Source organism: Calidris pugnax, unplaced genomic scaffold (genome assembly GCF_001431845.1).
Source record: "Calidris pugnax isolate Ruff unplaced genomic scaffold, ASM143184v1 scaffold25, whole genome shotgun sequence".
NCBI lineage: Eukaryota > Metazoa > Chordata > Aves > Charadriiformes > Scolopacidae > Calidris > Calidris pugnax.
The window spans coordinates 2,718,597-2,734,079 of record NW_015090805.1 but is presented as its reverse complement, the minus strand read 5'-3'; the positions used below and the strand labels follow the sequence as shown (position 1 = coordinate 2,734,079).

Sequence of the window (15,483 nt, the reverse complement as noted above, 5' to 3'; positions counted from 1 at the left end):
AACTCTGGGGCAAAAAGAGAGCTGTATACGCCCACCGAGCTACATTACAATCAGTCGCCTTAGCAGCCTTGCCCTACACCAGATTTGGGATGTGCCCTATAGAGTACCTCAGATATTGCTCAAGTCTGTTGACTTCCCTCCCTATTATTTAGGCAATAATAGCTGATGGGGAGGGTATTTCCTGAGAGTCATCTGGAGAAAATGAGGTCTCTGCCTCAGGCCCATAATTCAGCAAGGAATGTACCGCCAGGAAGTAAGTCCCACCCTGTCCCCCTATCCTGGGCCCATCGCTGTTACAGCAAGCGGCTGCTTGGTTTGGGGTTTTCAGGTGTAAAAAAGATACGTCAGACCTACATTTGTGTTTTCTTCAGTGAGCTATTTCTCAGGTTTCCGGAGAGGCTGGTGATTTTGGAGACACAGAAAGCTGCTCCACTTCCACAGGGAAATTGTGCCCCAAAAGGTCAATGAATTGTTTGATGTCAGGCTGCAAAAGGGAAGATATACAATCGACAATATAAGCAATATACAACAGACAAGATACACAATCAATATATGATTGCTGTCATGTGTCATGTATTGATTGCTGCAGCCTTCACAGGACACACAGGAAGGCTTCACAAAGCAGCAGGGGGCTGCGCTCTGCATTTGAAAAATCTCTCTGCTTTATATAGGGACAAATTTACTGATCCAACTACACGCTCGGAGCCACTGCTCTGAGCCATAAGCTGCCATCCATAAGCTGAGTTTATGGCTATATTGAATTCCCGGAAAGCTGCACAGCAATCACAGCACACAGAGGAATCTGACGCAATTATTTTATACCAGCGTTTCTTTGACTGATGTGTTCTTTGCTTTTCATAGAACTTTTTCTTGCTTAAAATTGTTACGATAGCAGGACTTAAGTCTTCTCCACAATTATATATATATATACATACATACATAAGCATATACATATATAGGTATATAATTTCTTTTTTTCCTAACAGAGAAATACAAAAAACCACCAGAGGGATTTAAAAAAAGCTTGGATTCAAACCTGGAAAAATGCCAGTAGTGAATATGTTGGAGAGAGTTTTGTTAGCTTTATTAAGGTGAACTGTGAGAAAGAGAAAATATTTTTTTCAGATCTGTACCTGTATGACTACAAAGACTATAGCACAGCTCCGGCAGGCTGCAGAACTCATTGCCACGGGACAGCAACGTGTTCACAGGCTGGGCAGGATTGATGTGCAGTATTTGGAACCCCAGGATATTCTCTAAAACTGCTTGTTGCTGCTGCAAATGAGCACACTTCTCCTAACTTTAAAAGAGAGCTGTTGCCATCAGCTGAGGCTTTAGCTGAAAAGGTTCCTGTGGACATAGTAACTCCAGGACTAACAGGCTCTGGTTTCACAATACAAAGCCATCAGTAGCAACACTTGCTCAGGCAATTAACATTCCCCTCCCTTCTTGTCCCCTATGTCAACCCTTCACACTACCTAGTACTCTGTGAGGCCAAGTTTTGAACTTGTTTAGGGAACAGATCCAACAGAAAACTACTTAAAAAAAACCACACAACAAAGAATCCTTGGGTTTTGACCCAGCTCAGGTGTGCTACCTGCTTTACAGCACTGCCCAAAAGCAAGTGGGCAGCACAACAGAGGACAGGCAAGCCCCAGTGCAACACAAAGGTGAAGAGCCAAGGGCTCTTCCACTGCTGAAGCCAGCAGCGCTGCTGAAGACACAGCAGTGCGAAAGCACAACCTGGCTGAGCTCCCCTGGCTCTCCATGAACAGGTCAACTGTATATGATGCCTCTCCTGAATGCCCTTCCAGCCTGAAACTGCCTGTGTTTCAGGGATTTCTTGAGCCAGCTGCTGTGTCTATAACCCTTGTGGTGACGCTCAGTGGATTTTCCTCCACAAACCTGTCTAACCTCCTCCTGGATCCACACAAGCTTCCTTAGGATCTACAGTACTCCCTTAAGGGAGAGAGCTGCTCCACCACGGGTAATGGGATGGGATGAAGGAAGGCTCAGGCACAGACCATGTGCCTCCTGGCAGGACTCAACAAGGCCCTGCTGAGGGCAATGCGGCATAGACCATGGGTCAGGCTGACCCTTTCCATCAGGCAAGATGGTAGGGGCTGTTACGTGGCAGGACAGATGCCGCAGTGCCTTCTCCTGCCAGAGCACAAGGTAGTGCCAAGGAACGCATGGTGAAGGCCAAGGGGCCAGCTCATGCTTCAGAGTACAGATCAGAGCAAACAAGTCTCCCATCCTCCTCCTCCTCCTCAGAAACGTATCTATTCCCCAGACTATCAGCATCTTCCTTGAGAGCATCTGGTGGTGTTCCCTTCTGGAGACAGGATCTGGCTTATAGGTTGTTATTTTGCCTGATACAGCTGGCGCTGCCTTTGCACAGTCCCCACCACAGTGGGGAAACAACCCGTCTGTGGAAGACGAAGTTCTTGCTGTTTCTTTAGTGCTGATCGACCGCACATTTGGGGCGGGAATGTCTGGATTACAGCTGATGTGGGTTATGGCAGAGCGTCAGGTCGTTAAGCATCCAGAAGGTTTCGACATCTTGCACCTGCCACTTGGACAGCAAATCCTGGCATTTCACATTTCCACCGGACAAAACTTTAAGCTCTTTACAGAAGCTGAATTTTCAAAGACATCAAATCCTCTAGCATGAAAAAACTGGTAGCATTTCTATATTCACTTTAGTTTGTTTCTCTTTATTTGAAATTGCATCTGCACCCTAGCATGGCTGAAACTCTGGATGTACAAATCAATTCAAACTGAGTCACTGGGCTTGATAAAAGCAAACAGACGTCATCATAACGGGATTGAAGCCCCACTTCAAGCCTCTACCGCCCTGCTGAGTTACACGACTAATTAAAGGAATGTATAAAACTGTAATGAATGAAGCAACCATTAAATATGTTGCTAATATTTAAAGAAACCTGGCCAAAAACTAGCTAGCAGACTAACGTTTACATTGTAAAATGTAAATTTGCAGTGTTAACTTTCTCCAGAATGAACAAACAAATACTTGAAGCAAGCAAAAAAAATAATGCACGTACTTTCAGCAAACACTGACATCTTCTTACGCTGGGGAAATTCTTGTCATGCTTAACCTAAGTGTGACACAATGCCTTGTAATAATTATCCATTACTGAAGCTTATCTGGGCACGCTGATAGCCTGGTGTTCCTGTAGCACATAAAGAAATGTGCATTTCACCCCATTTATCTTGGACAGCAAGCGTATTTAATCCACCCGTCGCCTTAGGAGGCCCAACTGCCTGTATGCTCAGCGTAAACAAAGAAACACTTGGGTGCTTTGAATGACTCACTTGGGGCTACAGTCAGTCTTTGGAGAGCTGACAAATCTATCAGCTCAGATGCCTAAAGTAGGGCAGGGTGAGTATTTACCAAATGTCCATCTCAGGAGCTGAGGTTTTGGTCTCCCACTTACAGTTTCACCAACGGGAAAGCCACTATAAGTGACTTCCCACAAATCTTTCAAAAATTACCCAGAAAGAAGTCAGGCTTTCTTTTAAATCTGTGAATCTGTGCTGCCCCACAAGCAGATGCTCCACCACTGCAGGAGAGTGTATCCTGTGCTGTGAATAGGGGAGAGGAAGGGTAGATGGTGACAGAGAGGACAAAGCCTCGCACTTGGGGAATCATAAGACAATACCATGCCCTGTTTTCATGCACCCGGGGAAAAGCACAAAAGGTCTTAAGACCACCTTCATGGACCATTAAGAGTGTGCCAGTGCCCCCAGCATTCTGTCATGGTGGGGACACCCTGCCTTTTGGAATGGACCAGTATGGGTCACAGGACAAGGTTTTACCAGCAAAATCATGCTGAGCACTGGAACTGTGGTGACACTACTATTCTGACCTTCAGAGATTCTCTTCAGGCCAGCTGGAAGACCACCTAAAGGGAAGTCTTTTTCTAGACCAAATTAAAATGTGTCGGTGACCACAAAATACTTGGCGTCAGCAGCCAGACAGATGCTGAAGTTCCAGCAGTGGTTGGGCTGGGTGGCCTTTCCCCATCACACCACATGGCAAGCACAGACCGTGAGGCAGAGCTGCTGTGGGGACTCAGGAGCGCAGGGGGCTTACACTCCCCTCGTCCACACTCCTCTTGTTCCCCCAATCTAATCCCTACAAAAGTGAATATTTATGTGTCTTTTTACTGATTTTCCCATCCTAATGCCCATTTGTGGCCATGTGTTCAGGTTTGCCTCCACAAGCAAAACACCAGCAAACTTGGAAGTCAGGTTTTAAGTGTAGTTATTGATGGAACAGATAAAGGTTTCACCCGTTTTTCCCTTTATTTGTTCAGAGAGCATCAGGTTACATTACTGAGCCTGTGTCTTTTCTACTGATGTGGAGAAGGGATAACATTTTCCACTCACTCCAATTTCTTTTATTCAGAGTAGCTGCTAAAATGTATTATATACCCTCAGAGCAGAACCCACTGTTATAAAAACTCAGCAGCAGAATCTGAAGTTCTTTAGTTATGCCTTGAGTTCTGGTCTGTAGAATTTAAGGATATTGGTGAATAAGTCAAACAACAGATGCATGGGGAACAATGAGGATATAGGGAACAGAGTAGAGAAGATAAACAACCATGTTAATACTCTTCTCACTTCCAACAGATCTACATTTTCAAGCGACAGAATGTAATTTTCATGCTGTCTCTAGACATAAGGATAACGGCTCTTCAGGAGCTACTTTGTGTGTTAAACAAATATGACATTTACAGATTGTTTTCTCTCACTATTTATTTGTTATGTCCTGAGCTAATGACCTTAAAAATTGCTCTCTCTGATGGCATTAGTGTGAAATGATTTCCAAAAAGCATGAAATTGCAATAAACTGTCAAGTTTGCACAGGTGCATTAGAGATTAAGAGATCAGCCACAGAGCCATTAAGATCTATGGCAAAATGCCCAATGGGACCAAGATCAAACCTTCAGAGTGTTTTTAAAAATGTCATCATTAGTGGAGAGATGCCTTGCCCGGCAATCCCAGGAGTTCATCATAATGCTGGATTTTAACCATACCCTTCTGCAGTACTCCTCTGAGATGGCAGCTGCTGGAATTTCCTATTCATCTCAAAATAGATGAAGTAAATATTAATTCTGCTGGAGCAAAGATCAGTGGAACAACCCCACTGAGATGCTGGTATGTCCTACAGAAGCCTTCAAATTCTTGATAACCTGCAGGAAGAAAGCATCTTACAGGCGCAAGAAGCCCATTTGCACTCATCGGACAGGGACATATTTTTACCTACTATGAAAAACTCTAAAGAACCAGCTCTTGTGAACAACCACAGTGGCCATCTGGGTGGTTTTATGAACAGTAACTGTCTTCTCTGCAGTCACACAATTTTCATTCTTACTCCACTACCTTTCTACACAGGGGAAGTCCCCTGGCCTGGGGAACTTTTGCTAGCTGGTGTGGCCAAGGGCAAAGACTATGTCCTGAGCTGCCTGTCTGCACACAGAAGGCATGAAAAGAAATCAATCGGTGTTCAAAATCTCCCACTGAGAATTTCTCCTCACTTTCCCTGATCTTTTCTTGGAAGGACAGACAAGTTTCCTTTTAACTGCCTGGGAAAGAGCGCTAGAGCATCTCTGCCCAACGAGCCACAAGATACACTCCAGGCATACACGGGCCAATGCAGAAACATTGGTACTGCAGGAACACAGGTGGAGTTTGCTTAGCAGTGCTCACACACTGGCTCTGCATACATGTCAGGTAAGGAGCAGAGCATTTGTAATGGCTTAGGAATGCCTTTCAGTGCTTCTCATCTGAAAAATGACATCATCAATGTTGAGGTTACGTTTTGCTTCAGTTCTCTATTGGCAAACTCCCATTTCTGTCGTACTGTTGCTTTTGCTCTGTATCGTAAGTCTTACCCCACAAAAGAATACAAAGAAAGAAAGAACCAAAACTAATCCAACTTTTTTTTAAACCTTCCATATTGCCTTTCTCAAGAGAAAACCCAGGACGTTCAAGGAAGCCCATACTCTGCATCATACTGTTGAGCACATACTTTCGGTTAGTTCTTCAAATATTTTTGTAAGATAGGAAAGTCAAGCAGGAGGCGGGAAATGACTAGATCTGAGGGAACACATGCTTAGCAAGCTGAGTCACCCCTGAATCCAGCCAGCTGCCTGCAGACAGCTCCTCTGCTCGCTCAACTGCAAATTAGTTCTGGCCTTGTGCAGAAAATCTGTTAAACAATAGGTGCTACTTGTGCAACACTTTATTGTTGCTGATGTTGTCCTTGTCCCCTCCCACCACGGCGCCCAGCACCTGAAGCCCTGCGGTTGATAGCATTATCTGCATGATACTGAAGGTGCTATCTGCATGCCCATTCACTCAAGTCCAAATCAGACAAACATCAAGTCTAGTACTGCTGACAAGAGACAGCTCTGTCCCAGCTGCTACAGCAGTTTTCAGCCTTCTTCAATACAAAGGCCCATACGCATTTTCTAGTGCTTAATGCTCAGGACAGGAAAGGGGGCAGAACAGAGGAAGGTGCCTATCTTTGTGGAAAGGAGTGAAAAGGGCAAGAAATGGAAAAAGATTCCCATCGTCAGTCACAGACACCTAGGAGACCTTCTGTCCTGTCCTTGTTGCTACATCCTTGGCCTTGGCTGCTATTCTGAATTCAAGGACAGTGAGATTTTCAAAACAAAAAAACAAAGCATCCCTTGCAGGGCGGAGGAAGGAAGGGAACCACAGCGAGCCCTTGGGAGAGGGTCAGAATAAACAGAAAGTCACAGCACCTACCTGTCTGCTTCCCTTCCTCTCTCTACAGGTTGTGGCCACGGAGCAGACAGAAGGCGGCACCCCCCCAAAGCCGAGCAGCTCCTGGTGCCCTGGCTCGGTTCCTTAAGACAGGCCAGGTAACTTTATGCAGCACTCTGGTCACTGCTGCTGCTGTTTTCCCTTCTCAATTCTGCTCTATTCCCTGCAGCAATCCCAAGCTCATTGGTGATGCGGAGAAGCTGAAGTATCAGCCTGCTTGGTTAGGACTGGATTTGCAGCCCCTCGGGGATAGCATCACTGCAGCTACCCTGCTGCCAGCTTATCAGGTACGCCATCCAAAGCCACCGGCAGGCTTAGCGGTATGGGGAGGTTGCTCTAAGACCTTGTAAAATGAAGGAAGGAATATTTTGAGACCTGACAGGGAGATGAGGGTCGCAGGGGCAGCACTAACACATGCTCTGCTTGGCCGAAGGTCTGGGAGATGTGCTCAACCACAGCCAGAACGATGCCACAAATCCAATGAGCTTCTCCAGGCTTCCACTAGCAGCAGGAACCAAACACACGGGACAGTTTCCAAGACACGCTCCAAGTCTTAGGTTGCCCACTCCCCAACTCTATCTTTGACTTTCCAGGGAAACTGAGCTCTTCAAGAATGAACAGATTCAATACTCAAAAAACATCCTGCCCTGACCCCCCCAGGGGAGTGAAGGGAGCCAGGCCTGGCTGTGCTGTGGCATCAACAAGTGCACACACAGGTCTCCTCAAAGCCTGGCTCAGGAACAGCAGTGCAGCGGTGCCACGGGCAATGCAGCCAAGGACGGTGGTTTCTTCTTCTGGAAGATGAGACCCTAAGGGAACAGACCTACCTCTCTGCCCTGCCCCAAAGGACAAGCTTTCACTGGCAAGCTGCTTCTTCCTTCCCCACTCTTTAATTTCCTTTCTCACTTCCTCCATAAACAAGATCTTCTTCTTTCTAGTCACTGTGCTTGAGGGTTGAATCCTTGGAAGCAAGTTTCTTTTTTCTCTTCTTCTTGATACCCTTTGTCTTTCCTCAAAGTATTCAGAAACCACTCCTTCATTCTCATTTAGGATCTTAGTATCTCATTTAGGATCTTAGGATCCTCATTTAGGATCTTAGCAGTCCTCCATCTGGAGGGGCAGAGGAGCACTGGGCTGGAGTACTTCTCCCTCCCATAACCTATGGTGGTGACAGCAGGAGCACTGTTTTTTGCCCTCCCTGCAATAGAGAAGCTGTTTCTCTTGGTACCTGCATCCTGATTTCACAGTATAAGCCCAAGAGAGCTCATGATGCCCGAATTCAGGCTGGGGGTGGACTATCAGGTCGGCAGAAAGGCCATATCAGAATATGCACCCAACTGAGCCAGGAGCCATCTGGAGGCAAGAAGCAGTAGTCTGGGTAACCTCAAGACCCAAGCTTCCCTCTTCTCCTCCACCCCGCCACCTATAACTTGGACTGCAGCACTAGACAAGCGAGATGACAGCCCCTTTGAGCCTGCCAGACACTTTAAATACTTATCCCAAAGACTTGTGCAACCCAAATAAAAGTAGTCAGACTAAGGCAGAAAGGAAGTAAGTTACTTGTAAAGAGAACCAAAGCAGAAATCTAATTTGGAGGACTGAACACTCCAGCATACTCCCTCTGAAATGAGGAACACTCCAAAAGAAGCTCAGCCTCTCAGCAAATTTGGTCCATGTGGCTTAGCTGGGCACACAGGAGGCCTGTGACTGCATAGGGAACTGAGTCCCCATTCCCTGAGTCCCAGATGATCACCCCAGAAGCTATGCCCTACCTCATCCTGTAGGGCTGCATCTCAGGCCCCAACAGGAACAAAAGAGACAGTATCTTCTGGCCACCAGTGGAGCACAAGCTGTATGATCTTCTTGTGCCCAAAGAAACTAAAATGAAGGTCTAAGAAACTATAATTTAGTAGTAGCAGAGCACTTCAGTGGAAATGCTCGGTTTGTGTAATAATGTTTGGGGGGGTTTTGTGGCATTATAGCAGTGCCTTATAAATATTTTCCAGTCCTTTCCTCTGTGCTCCTCTTGTGACACTCTTATCAGTGAGAAGGTTGCCAGTGGGCCACCCCCTGATGTAGACAACCTACACAGTACAAACTACCTATCACTACAGAGCAGTCCATTATAATTAAAAATTAATGGCAAATGCACTTTCTCCATCCTGAAAAATGTGTATCATTCCAGAGCCAAAGGCTTGTGGGACACCAAGCCCTTTCTGTTACAGGCTCAGTACATCTCTCAAAAGCTGCCTCCTCTGTGGGAGCTTCCACATCAGTTTCACTGCACTCTCATGTTTGTGATCTGCCCTTGAAGCCTTCCCTCTTCCCTCTGCCACTTACAGCAGCACTATTGTTTTTAGCAGCTTTTCAGCTGACTTTAAGATCCCCAGAGGCAGCCTCTTTTTTTCTGACTGTGTTCCAGGTTGCTACCGGTGCTCATGAAACGACTCCTTCACCTTTTGGTCCTTTGCCATTTACAGCCAAGAGGGTACCTCCTTTCCCTTGGCTTCCTTACCCGAGATCTGTCTGCTGCTAGATTAGCTGCCTGGGCACTGGAGACACTGGCTATGCCTGACAAGCAATCTCTGAAGGTTTCCGGGGCAGTATTACACGCTGTCAGCATTGTTAAAGCTGAATAGCTCGGCGACGGATCAGGGCTGCACAGGACATCATTGCTAGAGAGGCTTCCTGAAGGGGCTTCCTTACTGGAATGAGGGTGACTCACTCCTACTCAGCTCTCTTGTTTCAGAGAGATTAAGCTTCTGCTGCAACAGGGTAGTAATGATGTTCATGAAAATCACTCTGAAGGAATAAACACTTACTGGAATAGAAAGAAGAAAAAGGATGCGTCTGGGAAGAATAGCAATCGCTGTCAGTAGCTTCTTGCTGCTGAACAATTTCAAATTGAATGGAGAGCTCTGCACTTCTTTGTGCCAGGCACAAGATGAAGCATCCACTGCATTTTCCAAAATGCAGCTGCACCTAGCCAAGCTGTGAAATGCAAAAAAAGTCACAAGAGCAGGCATATTTCTGTATGTGCATGCTGGGGATCTTGCAAACACTATGGCAAGCCTACACATGCAAAGCAGAGGTAACCACCTGCCCATCTGCCTCACCGGTGGTGTGACCATGGGCCCATTACGCATTACAGATTCCCCCCAGAAGCACCCTGAGTCCCCTGTAAGCAGCTCTGCCCCCACACCTCCAGTGCCAGCAAGTCTGCCAGGGCGGGCAGGGGAACTGCAGGGAGGCCAGCAGGAGAGCCATTGCTCTCCAGTGCTCGGGTTTTACAGTGTCTGTCTGCCCTTCAGGTTGGGCACCTTGTCCTTCAGCCCAGGTTCCTGACTGGGAAAAGGCATCCTGCATAATGCTAGCGCCGCTTTCTGGTACTAGTGTTTTCAGCCAACCCCTCAAAGTAAGGCAGCTCAGGAAACTCAAAACTCATTCAGGATTGCATGTGCCAGTACTCCCTGTCTGGGCAGAAACTTGCTGCTCGGAGCAGAGCCTGGAGCATAGCTCAAATCCCAGGCCTATCTGTCCCCACCTGGCTCGGCTGCTCTGCCCGGCCCCACCAGTTGCCTCCTCAGAGACTTCGCTCCCTCTTATCACTGCAGCCCAGCCTGCTTTCAAGCACTGGGGTCCAGCCACCAGCTGGCATGGTGGCAGGGGTGCCTGGCTGCTGACTGCAGGCTTCCTGGGGGCTTTAAGGCTCGTCTTAACCTCCCTCTCTCAGTGCCGTCAATGGCAGCGTGGAGAAACATGGAGGTGCTGCCCTTAGTGCACCAAGGCCAGCTGACACCCACTCAGCCTGGCCCCAGGGTGCCATCGGCCATGTTTAAAAGTGGCTGAGGAGGCAGACGGAGACAGAGAGAGGCCCAGTGGGTCCCCAGAGCCAGCTGTGCTACCTCCTGGTCGCCATGCCACAGCTCCCTCCCGGCCTGCTGTGAGGCAGCAGCTCAGCTCTGCCGCCCACCAGCAGGTTGGCTCTGTGGAAACCCCTCTTTCAGCAGAAGCTGACTTCTACTCACCCAAAATCAGTCCCTTCCCCATCTGCTGCTCCCCTCTTGGCAGACCAGTGAAGTGGTGGCCCCCCAGCCTGCCCTACCCTCAGCACCCCGGTGCTTTGCTCTCCCCCCCTTATAACAGCCTGAAGACCCGTCCCCCACATTGCTCTTTCCTAACCATCTCCCTGGCACTGCCTCCTAGTTTTTCCACCTCTAATTCAATGTTCTGGCACGTGCCCAGGGGTACTGACACCGATCCAGGCTCCCATCACAGTGACTTGGAGGAGTTCTTTAGCCCCTAGCAGGAGGCCCTGACTCTCCTTGGCCTTTGAATGCCCATCACCCCCTTCCTTGTGCCAGCAGGTCCCAGAAACCCATGGGCTGAGCAAATGGCAGAAGCCCTCCTGACGACCTATCCATGTGCTGCACCAAAAGCCCCAATAAGCCCCATGAGAGCTGTAGAAACACCAGGAACCATAGTAGGAAATCCTCCAGTGAGGCTGCAGTACGCTGGCAAGCAGCAAGGCACTGACCAGCTCTCGCACATGCCATGACTAAGCCAAAGTGCCCTTGAAATTGGTTCTGGACACTGCAGATCCTGCTCAGGAGGAAGGGGTGCAGACACAAGAAATGGGTTGTTGTTTTTTTTCCTACAATCTCCATTTTTTGTTTTGTATTAATACAGGGTGACTGCTGCACTTTATTTGACACTGGTGGCAATATAGCTATAGAAGAAAGGAGGCATCTATCTCTCAGCAGGGAGCTTCAAACAGCTCAGTTGACTTCCTACCACCCAATACATTCCTCTGTCCCAGACCCAGGTGGCATGAAAGCCGCTTATGCAGCTCAGTTGGACCTGACCTTCCCCATACAGCTGGCAGAACCACCCAGGTCACACACCATCTTGCCCTTCCCCAGCCCCCACACCTTGCCCTTAGTGACTGCTGCCTCTCATGACTGCAGCCCAACAGCACAGAAAATGAAAAACACACGCATTCAAGAAGACCAAGCACCTGGCATCAGAAGAGCTCTAACTGCAGTCACACCCACAGTAAAAATTATAGTCCTATAAATTACATGCAGAACTATAATTTGGTCAAAGTCTTTTTAAGGTTTCCGACCGAGTAAGTTATAGGTTGTAAAGATCATCATAAAGCATTGGAGAAGTTAAAATCTTTATGACCTCGTGAGTTTTCTGATTACTTTTTATCAGCTGTAACTTGTAACGCACACGTATGAGAAGCAACTAGCAGTTGCCAAAGTTCCTGCATACAAATCAGGAAAATTACCTACAGAACAAAACAGACATGGCCAGAATCAGCTGCAAATTAGATGCTATGAAGGGAAGGGAAGGGGCAGCCATGCTTTGCATATCCCTTAACTTGTTGTGCATGCAGTGGACAGGGATAACAGAGGTTCTTTATTCCCCAGTAAAATTTTTTTCTCCTCACCTCCGGGATCCATGTAGGACTGGAAGCAATAGAGATGAATCATACAATATTTGCAAGACTTGCAAAATCTTATCAATTCTGAAGACCAATTTGTGCTAATCAGCCCATATCACAAGCGCAAACGTTAACCCGAAGGAATAGGTAAATGACTGGGGCAACCAGCTGAAATTGAATAATCTCAAAGTTCACTTGTGGCCATGTGACCAAATCTTCACACTCTCCCCTTCTTCCTCCAACTTACTTCCCTCTCTGAAGCCACCATAACAGGATGATGCATCTTGAACTGTAGTTCACCACCTTTGTCATGAGCTCCTGGGAGCAGGCCAATGTCGGCAACCAAACACCAGCTTCCCTCAGGAGCTGGGCAGCTGGTTGCCATTCTCATCCAAGATCTCACAGTCCCCTTCAGAGATGCCAGGCCACTCATGCTGCCACGTCTGCCACTCACCACGGGGCACAGAGCCACTGGTCTGAGCCTTACTTCCTTCTGCTGAGGTTTTCCAGTTTCTTTTCAGCCAGCTCATAGCCCAGGCCAAACATCAACCTAAGATACTACATGAAGAACTGGTGGGGCAGTACATAGCTACACTTCTGAAGTTACAGGAAATACCCTCAGGGGATCCTCATTTATTTTTCCTTTACATCTAACTGATTATCAGCATCAAATATGAAAAGCCAGTATTTTCCAGGAGTATCAGCAAACCGACGTCATTTCAGTGGCTCTGTACGCAGTATATAGAACTGAAAGGAGTAAAGTTCAATTTTAATTGTGCAGTTGATACTGTGAAGTAAACAAGTGCTTTCTAAGGATTTTTTCTAAGGATTTCTAAGGATTTTTAAAAGAGATTTTTAATCTTTTGAGACGGCTTAGCATGAGAATCAAATTTTGCTTTCAGTTATACAGACATAAATCTGGAGAAACTCTGATAATCTCAAAGCAACACCAAACTTTTCCTTTTTTGCTGAAACTCTGAGATTGTGCAACAGAGGAAATGTCAACAATCGAGTAACTCCAGACTTTGAACATGGCTAGTGAAACTACTGCTTTGACTGTGTGAACCATCTTTTCTTCCGCAAGCTAGTAATGCAATAAATCAATTACTTCACAGAAGAATCCCAAACTTTTCAATAGGATCCAGAAAAAGCAACAATTGTTTTCCAAAGCATATGCTGAACTCCTAGTTTTAAACCAGTAAAACTTTCTAATAGCCCACAATTTCAGACTGAAGCAAAACTTCACAGCAAAGTAAAACCAGAGATTTATAATGTGTACGTTAACCCGTCTTTAACTGCAGCAGCACCTTGTAGTGTCATATTGTGTTCTTTGTATAACCCATTGCTCCACTTTGTAAATAAAGTTTTGACATGCTCTAAGATTTTTGAGCATCATCTGTTATTTAGAGACTTTCTTTTATTCATAAACTCTCAAAAAATATGTGTTTTAGGGGAGAGGGAAACTCAAAGGAGATCCACAGTTACTTAACAGCCTAATTTCTAGGCTAATTTAGATCCACAGTTACTTAACAGCCTAATTTCTGGCACTAGTCACATGAAGACAAATCAAGACTTTAGATGCTCTTCTCCTCCAAACAGGGATTTTGCAAACTTACCAACAAACAAGATTCTAAAATGCTGCTGTCTGCGAACAGTAGGGTAACCTGACAACTTGCTCTGTATCTATTATTGCAAAAAGGACAGCAAAGAGTAGGATTCTTCTCACCTCATTTTAGCCATTTAAACTAAACAGTCGGCACCTTTTCTCAGCGAGTCATTGGAGCTTCCTCTACAGCCAACAGCATGAGACTACCACCAATTTTAGCATGGAGAAAGGAACAGTGAAGGTGGCATCGAAGCTGCTGATTGCAGAGTCCAGATCACTAGTTTATGGTAGATGCCAAGGTCTGGGAGAATCCCACCGTGACACATCCAGTAGTATGCATGGGATATAGCAGACACCCATATGGAAAACTGCTGGCTTGACTCCCACAGCAAAAAGGTTCCACTAATTGCAACACAGCCCTAGTCCTGCAGAGGAGCAGGAAGAGGGGGCTGGTCCCTGGCTCCATCAAATGGAGGACCAGGGAATAAAGGAATCTGAAAAACAGCAAAAAGATATAACAGCTCATAACACAAGGTGCAACTAATAATGTCCAACTTTTTTACTAAAATACTTAAGTATGGGAAACCTTAATGAAATTTCAAACACTCTGAAATATCAAGGGGTTAGGCTTACCCCTGGCCTCTATCCACTTGCCTTACTTCAGCACAATTGGACTCCAGTGACCTGACCTTTTTTTTCCAAACCAAAAAGTATTATTTATTTGCTTCACTGTGATAACAAGTTCCCCTCAAATATTTTCTTTTTCTTTTCCACAAATCCAAATGAAAAATTAAAACTATAGCATTAATTGCAAACACCTAGACAAAGTAAATTTAGGGAAAACATAAAGATTTTCCTAGTTTGTCACAGGTTCTCTCTGATGCTTCCGACATTTTTGCTCTCTGGTATTTTTGAAGCTGCACTGTGTTTCATAAGGGGGTGACTTTTCCTTATTTATCAATCTTGCACAATGAAACACTTAGTACAGAAAAAAAGACTTCCTCAAGGTCGGTGCATCATTGATGGCTTGATTTGGAAGAGACAGTCTTGGCGAGCTACACCCGAAAATAAAGTCATCTGGGGAGGCATTCAAACACTCATCATCAGATCTGAGCAGCTTGCTGGATAAAATCTGTAGTGTCTTGAACCATCTATTTTAGCACAGCTTTTAAGTGCTGACTATGCCAGTGGACACACAATTAAAATGAACGGTCCTGAGTGTTTTGTTTCCTGATTTCATATGGAAATGAGGTGCCTCTTATAACACTGAATCTGTCAGTCAGCTCCCGGCAAACCTGACAGAGGGAGAAGACTTCTCAAAAATAATTACGCTCCCTCAAGCTCCGTGACCAGCTGAGGTAACAGCAGAAAAGACCTAAATTAAAACCTTCAGGATGGAAAGCTGGCAGAGTGGTGTACAGCCTGCTTGGAGGCCTATCGCCGCAGCTTACTAACCTGGCCACGAGCATCCATGTCACCCTCAGCTCGTGCACTCCACGCTGCTCCGGGGGTAGACTTGGTTTCAAGTCTACCTCTCAAGCTGAGAAGGACACGGACATTTTCAAGAACTATCTCAAACCCACAGCTCTTCTGCCCACAGAACTCCTTT

The 15,483-nt window shown here is 46.3% G+C and overlaps 1 protein-coding gene across 2 annotated transcripts in view; it reads right to left on the bottom strand.

The window, feature by feature from the left end:
• Positions 1-402: 402 nt before the first annotated feature.
• Positions 403-15,483, bottom strand: part of HSF2BP (heat shock transcription factor 2 binding protein) — a 53,317-nt gene continuing 38,236 nt past the window's right edge. The window contains exon 7 of one of the 2 annotated variants that reach the window (XM_014938044.1): positions 403-484. In XM_014938044.1, coding sequence (XP_014793530.1) covers positions 480-484 — 5 coding nt within the window. In that variant the 3' untranslated portion in view covers positions 403-479. Of the gene's footprint in view, positions 485-14,274; positions 14,369-15,483 lie in introns of those variants that run through there. The other variant, XM_014938043.1, reaches the window with a different exon arrangement.